General features: G+C 43.1%; 1 protein-coding gene across 1 annotated transcript in view; it reads right to left on the reverse strand.

The window, feature by feature from the left end:
* Window positions 1-19381, reverse strand: part of nbn (nibrin) — a 43751-nt gene that overhangs the window by 19807 nt on the left and 4563 nt on the right. The window contains 5 exon segments of the mRNA XM_084335832.1: window positions 75-265; window positions 8838-8955; window positions 13465-13568; window positions 13980-14139; window positions 18402-18529. Of these exon segments, the coding sequence (XP_084191958.1) occupies window positions 75-265; window positions 8838-8955; window positions 13465-13568; window positions 13980-14139; window positions 18402-18529 (701 nt within the window).

Consider the following 19381-nt stretch of genomic DNA (forward strand, 5'->3'; position numbering starts at 1 on the left):
CTGTAACTCTTCCGTATAGACTCTTTATCAGTAAAGTGTCTCATCTGTGTAAGAGTGAGTATCTCTGAGCATACTCTTGTAGGATCTTCTTCACAGACTCTGTCCAGTGTCTGGTGGTGAGAGGCAGTAGAGCCTGGGAGTTCCCCGACGCCAGGTCGACCACGCAGCTCTGCGGCGACTCCAGCAGGGGCCGAGGCAGGGAGCCCTCCTCCAGCAGCTGGCTGGTGCCGCCTCCAAAACCCACGGCAGAGCCCAGCCGCTTCATCTGCGGAAACACGCGGGGTGTTACACGACAATGACATGTGTGTGTATAGGTCAGAGATGGAGAGGAAGACTAACGGAGAGGGTAAGGAAGAGAGGAAGACAAACAGAGAAGGTAAGAGAGAGGAAGACAAACGGAGAGGGTAAAAGAGAGAGGAAGACAAACAGAGAGGGTAAAAGAGAGAGGAAGACAAACGGAGAGGGTAAAAGAGAGAAAGACAAACGGAGAAGGTGAGAGAGAAAGACAAACAGGGAAGGTAAAATAGAGAAAGACAAACAGAGAAGGTAAAAGAGAGAAAGACAAACAGAGAAGGTAAAAGAGAGAAAGACAAACAGAAGGTAAAAGAGAGAGGAAGACAAACAGAAGGTAAAAGAGAGAGAAAGACAAACAGAGAAGGTAAAAGAGAGAGGAAGACAAACCGAAGGTAAAAGAGAGAGAAAGACAAACAGAGAAGGTAAGAGAGAAAGATAGTTTATTTTCCAATCCAGATGAAGAGAATGAAAAGAAACCCTGTGCCTTCCGACAATATAATTGTTACATAATTGTCCCCTCATTCCTCCGTCTCCTAGCTGCGGGAAATGGCTCTTTCTCCAAGTCAGCTGTTCATCGGGACACAATGTTAGGGCCATAAAGATAGGGCCATATGGAAGACTGAAGGATGTAACTCATTCATAAATATGAGGCATTAACAAAGAATCTGATGTTAGGTGCATTTCATAACGCTGCAAGCAGTACATTATACTGCTGACATGGCTCTGATATGACTACTATGGCTCTGATATGATTACTATGGCTCTGATATGACTACTGTGGCTCTGATATGATTAATATGGCTCTGATATGACTACTATGGCTCTGATATGATTACTATTGCTCTGATATGATTACTAGGGCTCTGATATAGTACCCACCCACCCCCTCCTAATGTACAGTCTCCCACCATCATATGTATATATTCTCTGTTAGGATCTATGGGTAACAGTACTGTATATTTGCATATCGTATATGTCACAAATGTAACAGTACTATATACCTGTATATCATGTATGTCCCTATGCCATAAATGTCATGATGTCATGTATGTTGTGTACGTATGTCATAAATGTCACTATGAATTGAAAATGGGGACCCTGATGTAAACAAGACAAAAGTCTTTCTCTGGTCTGCATCGCCTTAACAATTGTGTGTATTGAGCCGTACTGTATTGTACCCATTCTGCAATCTGTTAAATAAAGTTTTCATTCATTCATTCATATGACTACTATGTCTCTGATATGACTACTATGGCTCTGATATGACTACTATGGCTCTGATATGGCTACTGGCTCTGATATGGCTACTATGGCTCTGATATGGCTACTATGGCTCTGATATGGCTACTATGGCTCTGATATGACTACTATGGCTCTGATATGGCTACTGGCTCTGATATGGCTACTATGGCTCTGATATGGCTACTATGGCTCTGATATGGCTACTATGGCTCTGATATGGCTAATATGGCTGATATGGCTACTGTAACTGACCGCCAAGGGTCAAGATGCCTATCATCTTTATTATCAGTAAGCTTTCATTTACATTGGTCTAGATGATCAACTTTTCTTTATTAGCTCAGAATATTAAGCTTTCTATTTAAGAAACCCTGGGTTAATATTTCAGTTGCAGCTTGTGCATTTTCCTTTAGTGTCCACATGGGGACAGAGCTCGTCTTTTCTATAGTATAAAGGTCACAGCATCCTGTTTGTTCTAAAAGAGACCTGTAACTAATACAGGAAGTAACCCAGAGACAACGTCGGAGCAGACAGCGAACTATATAGAGTACAAGGACCTTACTTCAGTAATTAACACCCCTTGGTAAAGCGGAATAAGGTACGTTGAACACTAAAATGTATTATTATTATTGAAGATGTCTATATTTTGCGTGTTGTAGACATGTAAAGTGGTGCACTGACTGATTCGGTTCTAATCAAGAGCACCTGCTGCCGAACAAGTAACGTTACTTATTATTATTAGTAGGGGTGCACCGATATATCGGTCGGGTATCGGTATCGGCCGATAAGTGCCTTGTTGACTGCTATCGGCCTATCGGCCGATAAGCTCAAATGTGCCGATAGCAGTCGCCGATAAATACCCATCAATTTGTGTAGCGTCAAAAGGCAAAAAAAAAAAGTTCACTCGCGCGATCTACCTGCACAACGCCCGCCGTCCCCCACACACACACACAATCTACTGCATCAAAGTAACTACTTATGATTAACAAGGCATTCGTTTTGTGGCATTAGCGTTATATAGTTAGTGTTACACGGACAATAACATCAGCATATTATTATTACCCATAGCAGCAAGGCATTACTCCGAGTCCGTTCATTAGCTCGGTTCCATTCCGTTGCTCATTCCGTACCCAACTACACATTCTGCAATATGTTAATAAAGTTTTCAACCAGACAAATGTATAGAAAGGCTTTGTTTTATTATAACATTTGTTGCAGTAAAATCATTATGTCTCATTTGGTCATGCGTGGAGCGCCGGTCGGCGGGCCGGGCAGCTAACGTAGCTACGTTATTAGCTATTAGATGCAAGACTAACGTTACTGGTGAAAATGTGATTTGCATTGGAATACTCCTTTGTCAACTTGCTGTACTTTGCTTGCAGGTCTGCAGTCATTAAACGTAAACACCATGATCAGAACCGCAAAAAGAAATTTCATCAACGACAAAACTGAGGAAAACAAAAACAAACCCCGCGAACTTTGGAAATTACTCAATAATCAACTAGGCTGCAGTAAAAAACTTAAAACCAGATTCTCAAACATAAACATAAAGACGGACAACACGCTCATCACAGACAAGCTGGATGTAGCCAATTACTTAAACATCTTCTTCACAAACATAGCCACAACACTGGTAAACAAACTACCCTCCCACTCAGGGCATTATGGGGTAGAACACATAGTAGCATACTACAAAAACCTAGGGGTCCACAAAGACGACTTCAAACTTGAAATGGTAACAACCGATGAGGTACTCAAAAAATTGAGCGCCCTCCAACCTAACAAGGCCACTGGCCATGACAACATCCCCTCCAAATTCCTCAGAGACGCCATCACCCCAGTCATCACACACATAATAAACCTCTCTATAAAACAGGGGCACGTCCCCAAGGACTTCAAAATTGCGAGAGTGACCCCTCTACACAAAAAGGGCAGCAAATTAGACCCAGGCAACTACCGCCCTGTTTCTATTCTTACCTCCATCTCGAAAGTCATGGAGAAAATAGTCTACGAACAGGTCGAAAAGTACCTGGCGGAAAAAAACCTAATCTACGAATTCCAATCTGGCTTCAGAACGTCCCACTCCACTGACACATGCCTCCTCTATTTGAACGACCACATCAAACAAGAGGTGGACGCTGGCAAATACTGCGGCATGGTCATGCTGGACCTACAAAAGGCCTTCGACACTGTCAATCACTCCATTCTAATGGACAAGCTAAAAGCAATTGGTTTTGATAGCCTATCAGTGAGCTGGATGCAATCCTACCTGGAGGGGAGAGAACAGATGGTAGAGGTAAACGGTACTCTATCCCCCCCCCTCACAGTGAGCTGTGGTGTTCCACAAGGAAGCATACTAGGACCGCTACTCTTCCTAATTTATGCAAATGACATGTCGTCAGCCTGTGACTGCAACTTGTTCCTGTTTGCGGACGACTCAGCCCTGCTGGTCTCTGACAAGAACAAATTGCAGGTTGAAAAAACCCTCAGCACGGAACTAGGCAAAATCTGCATATGGCTCGCTGATAACAAACTATCATTACACATGGGCAAAACAGAGTCCATTCTCTTCGGTTCAAATAACAAACTCAGCAAGACCGACGGCTTCTCAGTTACAGTGGGTGACAATATTGTCACAAGGAAAGACGAAATTACCTACCTGGGTTCCATCCTAGAGGCAAATCTTTCCTGTGACAAAATGGCATCCAATGTAATAAAAAAAGTCAACCAACGAACTAGATTCTTGTACCGGATCTCCTCTCTGGTAAACAAGAATACCCTGAGGACTCTGGCAGGAGCACTCATTCAAGGGTACTATGACTATGCGTGCACCTCATGGTACCAAAGCACCTCAAAGGCGCTTAAAACAAAATTACAAACATCACAAAACAAACTGGTCAGACTACTACTTGACCTGAACCCCAGAACCCACCTCACCCCTGCCCACTTTGCCAACCTAGGATGGCTTAGAGTAGACGACAGAGTACAGCAACTTGCAATGGGCCTGGTCTACAATATACACTATACGACCGGGGTGCCCATGTACATGTCAAAATACTTCCCAAAGGTCAGTGAATACCACAACCACTACACCAGAGGAAGCTCAACAAATCATGTTAAACCCAGATTCGGCTCAAACAAGGGACTAAACACGTTTCGCAATTATGCCACAACAATGTGGAACGCCCTACCCAAAGCTGTAAAGGAATGTGAATCCCTGCCCACATTCAAAACCGCCCTTAAAGAGCACCTACGGGAGGCTGCAATTCGAAACTGGCCACCGTAAATGCCCAAAACCCCCACCACCTCCTAATAGACAGTCTCCTCCCCACCGCATGTATATATTCCCTCCCCGCCGTATGTATATTCCCCTCCCACCCACCCACCCCCTCCTAATGTACAGTCCCCTCCCCATCATATGTATATACTCTGTCAGGATCTAGGGGTAACAGTACTGTATATTTGAATACCGCCTATGTCACAAATGTATCAGTACTAAATACCTATATGTCCCTATGCCATAAATGTCATGTATGTTATGTATGTCATAAATGTCTATATGAATTGAAAATGGGGGACCCTGATGGAAACAAGACAAACGTCTTTCTCAGGTCTGCATCCCCTTAACAATTGTATGTATTGAGCCGTACTGTATTGTACCCATTCTGCAATCTGTTAAATAAAGTTTTCATTCATTCATTCATTCATTATTGCTGCATTATGAATAGCCGCAACTTTAGCCAAGGTAACGTTATGGCTAAACCTTTAACAATAGTTAACGCTAGCTTTCGGTTAGCTGTTCAATGCTATTAATAACACAACTCCCCGTCAACACCCTCTCTCGGGAAGATGGCATTTAAGAAAGTATCTGCTGTTAAAATGAAGTGTTACACGTTCAATAACAAGCATATTATTTACCCGAAGATAGCAGTAAACAAGGCATTACTCCGTTAGTACGTTCATAGCTCGGTTCCATTCCGTTGCTCATTCCGTACCCAACTACACATTCTGCAATCTGTTAATAAAGTTTTCAACCAGACAAATGTATAGAAAGGCTTTGTTTTATTATAACATTTGTTGCAGTAAAATCATTATGTCTCATTTGGTCATGCGTGGAGCGCCGGTCGGCGGGCCGGGGAGCTAACGTAGCTAAGTGTGTTCTGCTCTCGCAAACAGAATGCCCGGAAGTAGAAACATTTATAAACGCTTGCCGATTGGTGGTAAGGACAGCAGGAGGTGGGTGCTAGCGGTCACCGGTGTGGCGTAATTGGCCGAATCGACTGTCAATCAAAATGGTTCCATTGCATTGGTTGAAAGCTCTGGTTGAGAGAATAGTATCCTGCTGCAGGCCGCAAGAATGGTTCCATTGCATTGGTTGAAAGCTCTGGTTGAGAAAATAGTATCCCTCTGCAGGCCGCAAGACGATACTGGGAGAGAGATAGTGATACCATAAACATATTTCTTGATGTTTCCTTTTTTTAAGTAAGTAAAGAGGCCTACAAATACAAACATACACATACAAATATACAGTAGTTTCATTAAAAAAAAAAAAAAAAATACAAAAAAAAAAAAAAAAATTTACAAATACTTATATACAAATATACAAATATCGGTATCGGTATCGGCCGATAGTGTTAGTTGAACAATCGGTATCGGTATCGGCGGCCAATTTTCATATCGGTGCATCCCTAATTATTAGTGTCCCTAAATGCCCTTTTATTATGGAAGACGAGTTCACCCTTGATATCATTAAATTCAAATGTTTGTTTGAACGCATTATGTGCTTTGTTGTGGTTCTGTGAACAATATAACTAATTGTGTATGTTTGTGTTTTGACTGTCATAGTTTTCACGGTGCAAATGGGGCAAACGGTGCAACCGTCACAACCTGTACAACCACGGTGCAACGACGACTGCAAAAGAAAAGCTACAGTGCTGCTATGCTAAAATGCAAAAGAAAAGAGAAAAAGAATAAAAGCACCTGTACGAAACATAACCGCATCTTTATTTCATCACCATGCCGGGGGGCAGTTACAGCTACTATGACTCTGATATGACTACTATGGCTCTGATATGACTACTATGGCTCTGATATGGCTACTATGGCTCAGATATGGCTACTATGGCTCTGATATGACTACTATGGCTCTAATATGGCTACTATGACTCTGATATGATTACTATGGCTCTGAAATGACTACTAGTGCTCTGATATGACTACTAGAAGTATGACTGATTATGTCAGTATAAGGATTCATGAATAATTCCGATGTGACAAAATCCACTTGGTCAAAGTTGCAGCTTACAATTCAAGAGTTAGGTCAGTAGAGAAAAAACAGGAGAAAAAGTGGAAGAGTTGGGTCAGTAGCAGTGTTAATTTTGTCAACTAAAATGATGACGAAAGATGTTTGTCAACAAAGGTTTTTTTCATGATGACAACGAGACGTGACATCACGTTGTTGAAGACCATGTGACGCTAACGAGACTAAATAGTTTATTAAATATCGTTGACCACAACTGAGGACACAGAAATGTAATTTACAAAAACCAGGATGAAATTTTCCTTCTTGTATGTTGATATTGTTGACTAAAACAAGACGAGACAAAATAATTATAACTTTTCTTAATGCCATCGTCCCGACAGAGCAGTGTGATGGGGAGCTCTGTTATTAGCATTAGCTGAAGAGCTATTTGAAAAGCTAGTTTTAGCTTAACGTTACCTTGGCTAAAGTTGGGACTATTCATAATCCAGCTACAGACCTGCAAGCAAAGTACAGCAAGTTGGCAAAGGAGTATTCCAAGGTAAATCACTTTTTCACCAGTAATGCAGTAACGTTACATTGTTTGTATTTCCATCTAGCTCGCGTTAACTAGTGGCTAACCTAGCTCACGCTAATGTGGCTAACTGATCGACCTCTCGCACACAATTAATGACATGTTGCGGACAGCCATACCGGTGACAATGTTTAACTTTTAGTACCAAATGATAAGAGTCTGAGGCGGAGTCTCAAAAGAGAATGTTGAATATTTATTGTGCATTAAAAATCACAACAGAGCCTCTGCTACTAGCTGAACTGAACGGAGCCGACTGGAAGCAACTAGTAGTGATTAGGGATGTCCGATATTATCGGCCGATATTGGCATAAAAATGTGATATCGGGAAAGATCGGTATCGGTTTTTCAATTATTTTTCTTTTTCTTTTTACATTTATTTAACCTTTATTCACCCAGGCAAGCAAGTAAGAACAAATTATTAGTTTATTTATTGTCAAAGTATGCATAATGTTGTGTTAATTCCACGACAAGAGATGTGTAATGTTAATTACCTGAAAGTATTCCGTTTTTGGGGGGGGGGGGGGGAACCCTGCATATATCGGTATCGGTTGATATCGGTATCGGAAATTAAGAGTTGGACAATATCAGTATATCGGTATCGGTAAGAAAGCCAATATCGAGCATCCCTAGTAGTGATAGAAATAAAGAAGCTACTGTACCAGGGTTCAACTGGTTGGGTTCTAGTGGTCGTGTACTGGTGTGCGGTGCATTCTCGGTCACATACGTCAATCCAATTATCTCCGAAAGGTCAATTTTAATCACACAACATCGTTTGTAAGGGACAACGTTCATCTCACGGGGCAGTATCTTTCTTCCCGGGCCGACACGACGCTCATATATCAACACCATACGAGTGGTCACACCCAGCGCTCTACGGAGCGTGACAATGAAATTAGGCCTTTTCAGTCGGATCTCAATAGAGCATTTACTGGAGGTTCTAAAGTGGTGTCTCATACGTTCATGTTTGTCAGAAATCGCTGACAAATCAGTCTTTGTCAGCGATTTCCACTGCTAAGTGATTAGACGATCACTTAGCATCATTATGTTGGCGATAAGCACGGCCCTTGCCCTCTAAAAATGTATCATCAGTAGCCTACTCTGTATTACCATAATATACACAACCTGCTCACTGGCTGTACAGTCAGGTCAATATATATTTGGACATTGACACAATATTGTTGCTGAGCTCAGCAGTGCGTTTAAGAATGTACCAAACAGTTGATTTGGCCACACCATGTTTTTGCTATCTATTTGTTTAGATTTTTCAGCCTAATGATGGCTTGCTTCACTGATGGTGACAGCTGTTTGGACCTCATATTGAGAGTTGACAGCAACATATTCCAAATGCAAATATCACACTTGAAATAAATGTTAGGCCTTTTATCTGCTCCTTGTAAATGACCGTTTGCTAGAGTTGCTTCCCGCTGGTTCACACAGTTAACTCTTAAAGGCGAAGGTAGAGGACCAAACCTGTTTAGCACTGAGGAAGAGGAAGGTCTTCCCGCTGAAGAGGCGTTTCCGCTCGGGCCTCTCTCTCAAGTCGACTTCCTCTTTATCCAAACTGGGCTCATCGAACTCAGGGAAGAAACTGAAAACAATAGTGAATAGATGGATTAGTTTAGCCTCTCTGGTGTTTCAATGCAGTGTGTGTGTGTGTGTGTGTTACATGACTTTTGGCCTTCCAAGGAGGACCAAGCAGTGAATATTATTGTGCCGTCTTGGTATTTGTGCTGTTGCTTTTTAAAAAAACTGGGCTTTTGAGGTGATGCAATCACTGCGCCCAGGCAGCAGTGGTTCGGCAAAAAATAGTTCAGAGTATATATCTGCTTAGAAAACGGAAATGTCTAATTATTTTAAAGGAAAACGCCAACATTTTGGGAAATTAGCTTATTTGCCATCTTCCCTGGAGTTAGACAAGAAGATACATACCTTTGTTGTCTCTGTGCATGCAGTAGGCTTAGGGAACGCCCGCTCCGTTAGCTTAGCTTAGCTTCATCACTGGAAGTGTGTCAGACTTGTACCCTCAAGTTCCCTACAGTCACGAAAGGATCCGAACCGATTGAAGTTTATGGATACCATGACTTAAACTCCTCTTACCTTGACGATTAAAAGCCTCCCCAATTTAGAAAACAGTATTCCCATGGCTGGTGTTGATATGCTGCTACTGTGATAAACTAGGCGTGACAAACCAGTGACAAACTGGCGCTGCTGTGATGGCTGCCTTTCTGATCGCTCCGACGAGACTGTGCTTTATTTTGTTAATTTTTATAGTATTAGGAGTTTTATTTGCACCAACTGTTGGTGCATTATATGTGTATGACCGTCAGTCAATCATTGACATTGGATTAAGAAAAACTTACCGTTTGGATTGCTCTCTGGATCGGATCGCTGAACAGCAGAAATGGCCCGACGAGATCCTTTGTTATGCCGGCCACGGACAAGACAAAAAGCCGCCGCGAAGACGAGGAAAGAGAGCCGGGGTCCGGAACAGACTGAGGTCCAAACGACACAGAACCACATTGCCCAGCATATTGTTGGCCAATGTGCAATCGATAGGAAACAAATTGGACGACATCAGAGCAAGGATCCAATTCCAGAGGGACATTCGGGATTGTAACGTCCTCTGTTTCACAGAAACTTGGCTGAGTCCAGATGTCCCGAATCATGCAATAGAACCGGCAGACCACTTCTTCGTTCTACGAAAAGACCGGACGGCATTAGAGTCACTAAAGAAGAAAGGAGGCGGCATTGCCTTCATGATAAACAAGGAGTGGTGCGATTTAGGCAACACAAAGGAAATGTCTAACCACTGCTCCCCAGACCTGGAGTTTATCACGATAAAATGTCGACCCTTCTTCCTCCCAAGAGAGTTAACGTCCATCATCCTCATCGGAGTGTACATTCCACCACACGCGAACAGAACACTGAGGTCGCACTTTCAAAACTTCACGACGAGGTAAACAAACTCCAGGCAGCTAACGTTGACGCGGCCATTTTGGTCTTGGGGGATTTCAACAGCGCGCGTCTTAAAAAGGTGCTGCCGAATTTCTATCAGCATGTGACCTGTCCCACCAGAGGCGAGAACATATTAGACCATGTATACTCGCAATTTAAGAATGGGTACAAGTCACAGGCTCTTAGTCCATTCGGTAAAAGCGATCACGCCGCAATTTTTCTTTTGCCTAAGTACAAACAGTGTCTCAAGCGAACGCCGGTGGTCTCGCGAGAGGTTAAGCGTTGGACCGTGACGTCAGTAGAGTCACTCCAAGCAGTGCTGGGAAGCACAGAATGGAGTGTACTCCGTGATAACACAGCCAATATTAACGAATACACCGAAACGGTGATTGACTATGTCTGTACTCAGGTAGAAGTAATAATCCCCACCACCAAAATTAATATCTACCCAAACCAAAAGCCCTGGGTAGACAAATCCGTCCGTGAGGCTCTGAAAGTGCGCACATCAGCATACAACACCGGGCTGGTGACAGGCAACATGGAAGAACACAAGATGGCAAGATACAACGTCAGGAGAGCAGTAAAAGAGGCAAAACGGCGTTACAGGGATAAAGTTGAACTTCAGTTTGAACAGGCTGACTCTAGAGGCATGTGGCAGGGCCTCAGAACAATGACAGACTACAAAGGAACCCCCCTCAAACTGAACAGTGACATCTCCTTAGCAAATGATCTCAACTCCTTCTATGCGAGGTTTGAGGCTGTGAATAACAACACCAGCCTACAAACCACGGCAATGGGGGGGGGGGGGTCTGCTGATGGAGACTCAGTGTTCAGGGTAACAGAGCATGAGGTGAGACGGATCTTTAAAAAAGTGGATATCAGGAAGGCAGCAGGACCGGACGGCATCCCCGGCCGCGTCCTAAAAGTCTGTGCCGACCAACTGGCCCCGGTATTCACTGACATCTTCAACCTGTCCTTGGAACAGGCCGTCATCCCCACCTGTCTGAAGAAGTCCACCATCATCCCTGTACCCAAAAAATCGACGCCCGCTTGCCTCAACGACTACCGCCCTGTAGCCCTCACCTCCATAGCCATGAAGTGCTTTGAGAAGCTAGTGAAGGACTACATCTGTTCCTCCCTCCCCATCAACCTGGACCCTCTGCAATTTGCATATCGCCCCAACAGGTCCACGGAGGACGCCATAGCCCATGTGCTGCACACAGCAGCATCACATCTGGACAAGAGGAAGGGGAACTATGTGAGAATGCTGTTCATCGACTACAGCTCAGCATTCAATACCATAGTCCCCTCCAAACTCATAGCCAAGCTCAGGGACCTGGGCTTGAACTATGACCTGTGCCAGTGGGTCCTGGACTTCCTGACGGGCAGACCCCAGGTGGTAAGAGCCGGCAACTGCACCTCCTCATCCATCACGCTCAACATAGGGGCCCCCCAGGGCTGTGTTCTGAGCCCCCTCCTCTACTCCCTGTACACACATGACTGCGTAGCACAGCGGAACAACAACACCATCATCAAATTTGCTGATGACACAGTAGTGGTGGGCCTGATCTCTGCCAACGACGAAAGGGCCTACCTGGAAGAGGTAGAGAACCTGTCACAGTGGTGTCAGGAGAACTGCCTCTCCCTGAACGTCAGCAAAACAAAAGAGATGATTGTGGACTTCAGGAGGTCGGGGGTCAAGGACTACAGCCCCCTCAGCATCGACGGGGCACCAGTTGAGAGAGTGAACAGTTTCAAGTACCTCGGAGCCCACATATCCGAGGACTTGACATGGACCACACACATTGACAGTGTTGTGAAGAAGGCACGACAACGCCTCTACTTCCTCAGGCGCCTAAGGAAGTTCCAAGTCAGTCAGAAGATCCTTAGGAACTTCTACTCATGTACAATAGAGAGCATCCTGACCGGCAACATCACCTCCTGGTTTGGGAATAGCACTGCACAAGACCGTAGCAGACTACAAAGAGTGACACGTTCAGCCGAACGCACAATTAGAGGGGGGCTTCCCACCCTCCAGAACATTTACAACAAGCGGTGCAAGGGGAAGGCTAAGAGAATTATTAAGGACTCGAGCCACCCGAACAACTGCCTCTTTGAACTGCTGCCGTCAGGCAAGCGATACCGGAGTCTTATGGCGAGCACAGAAAGACTCAGAAGGAGCTTCTATCCCCAGGCCATCAGGCTGCTAAACGAACAATAATCGCTAAACGAACAATAATCACTATGCAACAACCATCAAATGCACACAGCACACACACCCACACGCACACACACTCACTCACTCAAACAACACACTGCAGCACCCACTCTCCACACTTTAGATCACACAAACACACTTACACTTTATATTTATTGATAAAGGATTTGCACTACAACTCGTACACCTACTGTGAATTGTACCTAAACTGCACCTCGTCCATTTATGCCTTGCACTATATAGTATTGTATATTAGTACACTGCACAGTATTGTATATTGTATGGTAACTACGTCTACGAACATTGTACATATGTCTAAACTGAACACTGTGACCTCTTTTTTTTCTTCTAATTTTTACTATGTTTTTATTTCATACTTATCTTGTCATGCACAGTCTCTGGAGCGCAACAGTAAGAAGCATTTTGTACAAAAGTATTCTGTACTTCTGTATGACAACTATTAAAGAAACTTGAAACTTGTAGCTAACGAAAAACAACAACCGGACACTCAAGCAGATAACGAGGGTAATATCTTCCTGTCGGGGGGGGTTTCAAAATAAAAGAGCGACGTCTATAGCAGCGGAAATAAGTTTATTTTGTACATTATCTAACGTTAACACGAACCTAAACTAACTTTAGGTTAGTTGTAACGTTAGTTTAGGTTTGTGTGTGTGTGTGTGTGTGTGTGTGTGTGTGTGTGTGTGTGTGTGTGTGTGTGTAAATGGGTGAATGTGAGACATAAGTTGTAAAGCGCTTTGAGTGGTCGGAAGACTCGAATAAAGCACTATAAGTGCCGTCCATTTACATTTATGTGGTCGTAAATAAATAATTCAAGAGCGTATGCGTGTGTGTGTATGCGGATGCGTGCATGCACGTATGTGTGCGTATGCGTGTGTGTGCATGCTGCACAGGGTGGTACTCTACCTCTCGGGTTCAGGAGGGGGTAGTTTCTGCTGCAGGGCCTTGCTGAGCTCCGTGAAGAACTCCTGCCTGACGATGGGGCGACAGCACAGCAGCGCACAGATAGTCTGCACATAGAGAGCCGGACACGTCAGCAGAGAGAGCGAGAGGAGAGAGGAGAGAGGAGAGAGAGGAGAGAGGAGAGAGGAGAGAGAGGAGAGAGGAGAGAGGAGGAGAGAGGAGAGAGAGAGAGAAAAATGCAGTCTCTAGGAGCAAGGCACCCCATGTTAATATTTCACCTATAAACATACCGGTAAAGGCACATTTTGGAAGACGATTCGTGACTTTTAGCATGATTACATTAATCTGAGACACTGGAAAGCAGACACTGAAATGAATAGAAATGAAAGACCGAACTACCCTCAAACCTTTGATTTGAACACATCATTACAGTTCGAAAATGTTGCCAAGTTTGAATGATGAAACTGGACTGCCCCAACACACACACACACGGTGAGTGGAAAAGGTCCTATCCTGACCTTGATGGTTACTTTAACAGCAGGCATGACCAGGTGAGTGCAGTCCTGGTTCCAGCTGCTGACCAGCTTGCCACCCAGAGGCAGCAGGGCCTGGGACAGAGACGTCTTGCTGTCATTGTCCACACAGGACGAACACACCACTATGTTCTGACCATCCACACTGGAGGAGGAGGAGGAGGAGGGGGGAGACATGGAGGTGCTTAGTGCGGAGGACCACTGCTTAAAGGAAAACTCCAACATTTTGGGAAATTAGCTTATTTAACATATTCCCTGGAGTTAGACAAGAAGATACATACCTTTTTTGTCTCTGTGCATGCATTAGGCTTAGGGAACAGCCGCTCCGTTAGCGTAGCTTAGCTTCATCCCTGCAAGTGGGTCAGACTTGTACCCTGACGTTCCCTACAGTGCCCTACAGTCACGAAATACACTCCAAAACGTTCCTGTAAACATGTTGTGACCTGTGTATTTACCACGTGGAGAAATAAAAAATAATTTAATTCGACAATTACGTTTTCTAAGCAAATATACTCAGAATTTTTTTTTGCCTAACCACTCCTCTCTGGGCGCAGTCAGTGATTTCAACGTGAAGCCGTGTTTGTTGACATTCTCATTCATTCAAAGGATCCGAACCGATTTAAGTTTATGGATACCATGACTTAAAATACAAAATAAACATATTCCGCTGCTATAGACGTCGCTCTTTTATTTTGAAACCCCCCAGAAAGGAAGTCATTGCTCTCGTTATTTGCTTTAGTGTCCGCCCGGTTCTGTGTTTGTTGGTTAGCTCCGTTAGCTAGCAGCCTATCAAGACCAGCCATTGGAATACTGTTTTCTAAATTGGGGAGGCTTTTAACACTATGATCGCCGGGGACGAGTTAAGACATCATTCCTAGCCATGCTCATTCTGCCAAAGACGCCGTAACTCGTCTTTGATGTCAATATTTCTAAAATCTGTGACCGAAATCATATTTCCCCTCCCCTCTAGCGGTTCAAGAGCGCCATCTGGTGGCCGATCGGCAGATCGCCAACCGGAAATGAGCCTTTGAACCGGTAGTGCTCATCCATATGTGGTCCGGGCACTCGCTATCGTTAAAGAGACTCCGTCTTGACATAGTGAACATCGATCGGTGCAAATAACTCGAAAAAACAACATGATTTGGACGTATATACTATTATACAACCTGGAAATGGATCGGGCATTTCTCCATCCCATAATAGAAAAAATTCTGTTCCACGCTCATCTGCCAGCGGCGCGAGGAAGCCACGGTAAGATTCAGCGTTATATTCTAACGTGTTCCATATAAACTGCTATGATGAACATATGACCCACTCTGGATGAATCATCTAACGCTGCCCACGGAATTATAAACGATCCCCCGCCCATCCGGTCATCATCAGATGACACGTAGTAACTTCTAGAACCACGTCCAGTTGAAATTTGTTATCTCGCGCCGATTGCTATCAAACTGTATTTCATCATCAATATAATGCATTTGGAGCTATAAATCAAGTTCTGGAGAAAGCTGCAGAAAACGATAAAAACATACTTATACTTTAGACCATATTTTAGTATGAATATGTGAATGAAAAAGTTTAACGTTGCTACACCCTGAACAATACATATAGGACATTGAATGGGCCATAATAATGGCAATTTAGCAATATAATTTAAAAAGTTATAGCCCTGCAAAGAAGGGGAACTTCTCCATAGACAAATAGAGCTGGCGAGGGATGGTAAATTATGAATTTAACCCATGGCAATCAAAGTGTTAATCGTCAAGGTAAGAGGATTTTAAGTCATGGTATCCATAAACTTCAATCGGTTCGGATCCTTTGAATGAATGAGAATGTCAACAAACACGGCTTCACGTTGAAATCACTGACTGCGCCCAGAGAGGAGTGGTTAGGCAAAAAATAGTTCAGAGTATATTTGCTTAGAAAACGTAATTGTCGAATTCAATTATTTTTTATTTCTCCACGTGGTAAATACACAGGTCACAACATGTTTACAGGAACATTTTGGAGTTGTATTTGGAGTGTATTTCGGCACTGTAGGGAACGTCAGGGTACAAGTCTGACCAACTTCCAGGGATGAAGCTAAGCTACGCTAAGGGAGCAGCTGTTCCCTAAGCCTAATGCATGCACAGAGACAAAAAAGGTATGTATCTTCTTGTCTAACTCCAGGGAAGATGTTAAATAAGCTAATTTCCCAAAATGTTGGAGTTTTCCTTTAAGATGACATATGGCTGGGCGATAAAACGATAACGATAACTATCGCGATAAATTATTTCCTCGAAATAAACATGAAACGTGGTCGCAAAGTTTCGATATATCGATTTTCCAAGCTTGGATATGAGCACACGCACTAACAACCAATCAGTGAAGGAGATGGCCGACAGCGAAGGAGACCCGTGGTGCACCTCTGGGTAGAGAGGTAGGACTCTAGTAGTAAACAAGGCTGGCTAGGATAATTAGCTTGCACGCCGCTATTTTATAGTTTACGTGCGGAGTGGGTGTGTGACGTGAATTCTGAGGCCACGGTTAGAGTAGTGTGGGGTATGCGGTGGACGTCGTTGCAATGTATTGGGGCGGAACGGAGTATTTTAGGGTGATAGTTAGTACATTAGAAACAAGGCTGGCTAGGATAATTAGCTTGCACGCCGCTATTTTATAGTTTACGTGCCGAGTGGGTAGGGCTGGGCGATATGGAAAAAAATCATATCGCGATAACGATATGATAATGTTATCATATTTCTCGATAACGATAATTATCGAAATTGTTATAAGTATACATTTATTTTTTTTATTTTTTTAACAACAGATGTATGTTTATTTTGCAACAATTCTTTGTCATTGCCGCCATATTTAGTGTTACATCCCCTCACACTCCAGTTCTCAGGCTGCAGCTGGTTTAAAAGCGAAAGTAAACCGGCTTCTCTGCTGGCTGTGGCTCCAGGGGAGTTGAACAGTTCTGGCTCTGCTAGTTTATTTTCGATCTTTTGGCGCTTTTTTGGTGGACAAACCACCACACATGTGCACCGTGACTCGTGACTGGAGTCTAGTTCTGCTAGCACACTGTGTACAGACGGTTTCAAACTGTATTTTAAATTAGAAAGCAAACTAAATAAATGGACAAGAGAAAAATAAATCTCAATTTGGTCAGTATTGTCATTTGGACAAGCAAAGCCATTACTTTAAGTTGCAGGCAAGAAAGACAAGTCTGTCCACTGTCTCTGGTTTTAAAACTGCCCTGTTGCAGGTCACAAAAAAATTAAAAAAATAAATAAAAAAAATAAAAAAACGATTTTTCGATTATTTTTTTATTTCGATATTCGATATCGATTATTAAAATATATCGCAATATTTATCGTTATCGTTATATCGCCCAGCCCTACGAGTGGGTGTGTGGTGATAGTTAGTACACTGTCATGGGATACACCGCTCGCTCTGGCTAACTGTTAGTGGGCGGACTGATGACGACATCAACTCGAGACATTCGCAGCAGCAAAACAAGTCTATTAATAGCCCGTCCATCGGCGCCGGGCATAAGAAGTTAATTAAACTTGATAGAAATTATATCGACGATAATTATCGATATCGAGTTATATGAAAATAATTGTATAATTCTATCGCGATAACGTTTTTGGCCATATCGCCCAGCCCTAAGATGACATTAATAAATGAATAACTATTCTGTTTTGAGCCAGACTAAAAGCACCTACTATCTGAACTGCCAAGATTCTATAAAAGAATAATTCCTTTATTTATTTATTTTTATATATAAATGTGATATTCAGGTGGTTCTTTTGCCTGATTTGGATCTCTGGCAATCACTACACAAAAGGAAATATTCTGCCACAACTACTAAAGATGAATGAATGGGTTTCATATGAACAACATAGACATATCAACTCACCTTTGACCAAAAATAACACTCCATGATGCTAGAATGAGGATCATTTTGCTAAACATTTTAAGTACATCTTAATTGCACAAGCTGTTTCCAGTCAAGATGGTTGTTAATTTAATCACTGGGGTATCACTGATATATTGTCTTAACTTAACTTAACCAATAGGGTATCACTGATATATTGTCTTAACTTTCGGTAGCAGGTGATTTGGGTTTTTAAATGCTTGTTTGGAATAAAACTCATTGTATTTCTTTTTACCACCAATCGTTTGCTGAATGTATTTCTTTCCCATTGTTGTGCCCTCTTTACTAGGAATGTAATGCTAAATGTCACATGAATGACACGAACAAGGACTTTTGTTTAAAGAACAAATATACTACAGTTAATTTCTCCTTTCATTTACATGGGTGTGTTTTCTTTGTTACCGGGGAGTGTTATAACCCCTATGTTTGGCCTGCATGCGTGTTTCACACCTACACTTGTACTAGAAACCTCCTTACTAACCACACACCTGAACTTGCTGTGGAAGACCCCAAACGTGACCGAGTCCCCGGGCTTCAGGATCTGTGATTGGTTCTCCAACAGACGTTCGTTGTTGACAAAGGTGCCGTACTTGGAAGTGTCCGTAAGAGTCAGCGTCTGGAAGGACCAATTCAAAGACTCTTGTTTAATGGCTTATTATATATATATATCATCATGTCCCAAGGAGAGACCCACTCAGACATAGATCCATGACGATTCACAAGAGAAAGCAGAGCTAGCATCAACAATAAAATACATTAAAAAATAAAATTCAACTGAAGATCAATTTACCTAATACATACTGTACAAGAGCACTCCCTACTGTACAAGAGCACTCCCTACTGTACAAGAGCACTCCCTACTGTACAAGAGCACCCCCTTTTGTGCAAGAGCATCACCTACTGTACAAGAGCATCACCTACTGTACAAGAGCACCCCCTTTTGTGCAAGAGCATCACCTACTGTACAAGAGCATCACCTACTGTACAAGAGCATCACCTACTGTACAAGAGCAGCACCTACTGTACAAGAGCACCCCCTTTTGTGCAAGAGCATCACCTACTGTACAAGAGCATCACCTACTGTACAAGAGCACCCCCTTTTGTGCAAGAGCATCACCTACTGTACAAGAGCATCACCTACTGTACAAGAGCATCACCTACTGTACAAGAGCATCACCTACTGTACAAGAGCACCCCCTTTTGTGCAAGAGCATCACCTACTGTACAAGAGCATCACCTACTGTACAAGAGGAGACCAAATCCAGTCAATCTATAAGTATATTAAAGAGGAAGTTCAAAAAGATGGTGTTCGCAAAGTATACCAGGGAGGAAGTCCAACTTATTGTATGAGAATGATTTGAAGGGAAGGGTGACATGAGAGTATAGTCGTGTGTGTGTGTGTGTGTGTGTGTGTGTGTGTGTGTGTGTGTGTGTGTGTGTGTGTGTGTGTGTGTGTGTGTGTGTGCAT

The sequence above is a fragment of the Notolepis coatsorum genome (assembly GCF_963971535.1).
Source record: "Notolepis coatsorum genome assembly, chromosome: 19".
Lineage (NCBI taxonomy): Eukaryota > Metazoa > Chordata > Actinopteri > Aulopiformes > Paralepididae > Notolepis > Notolepis coatsorum.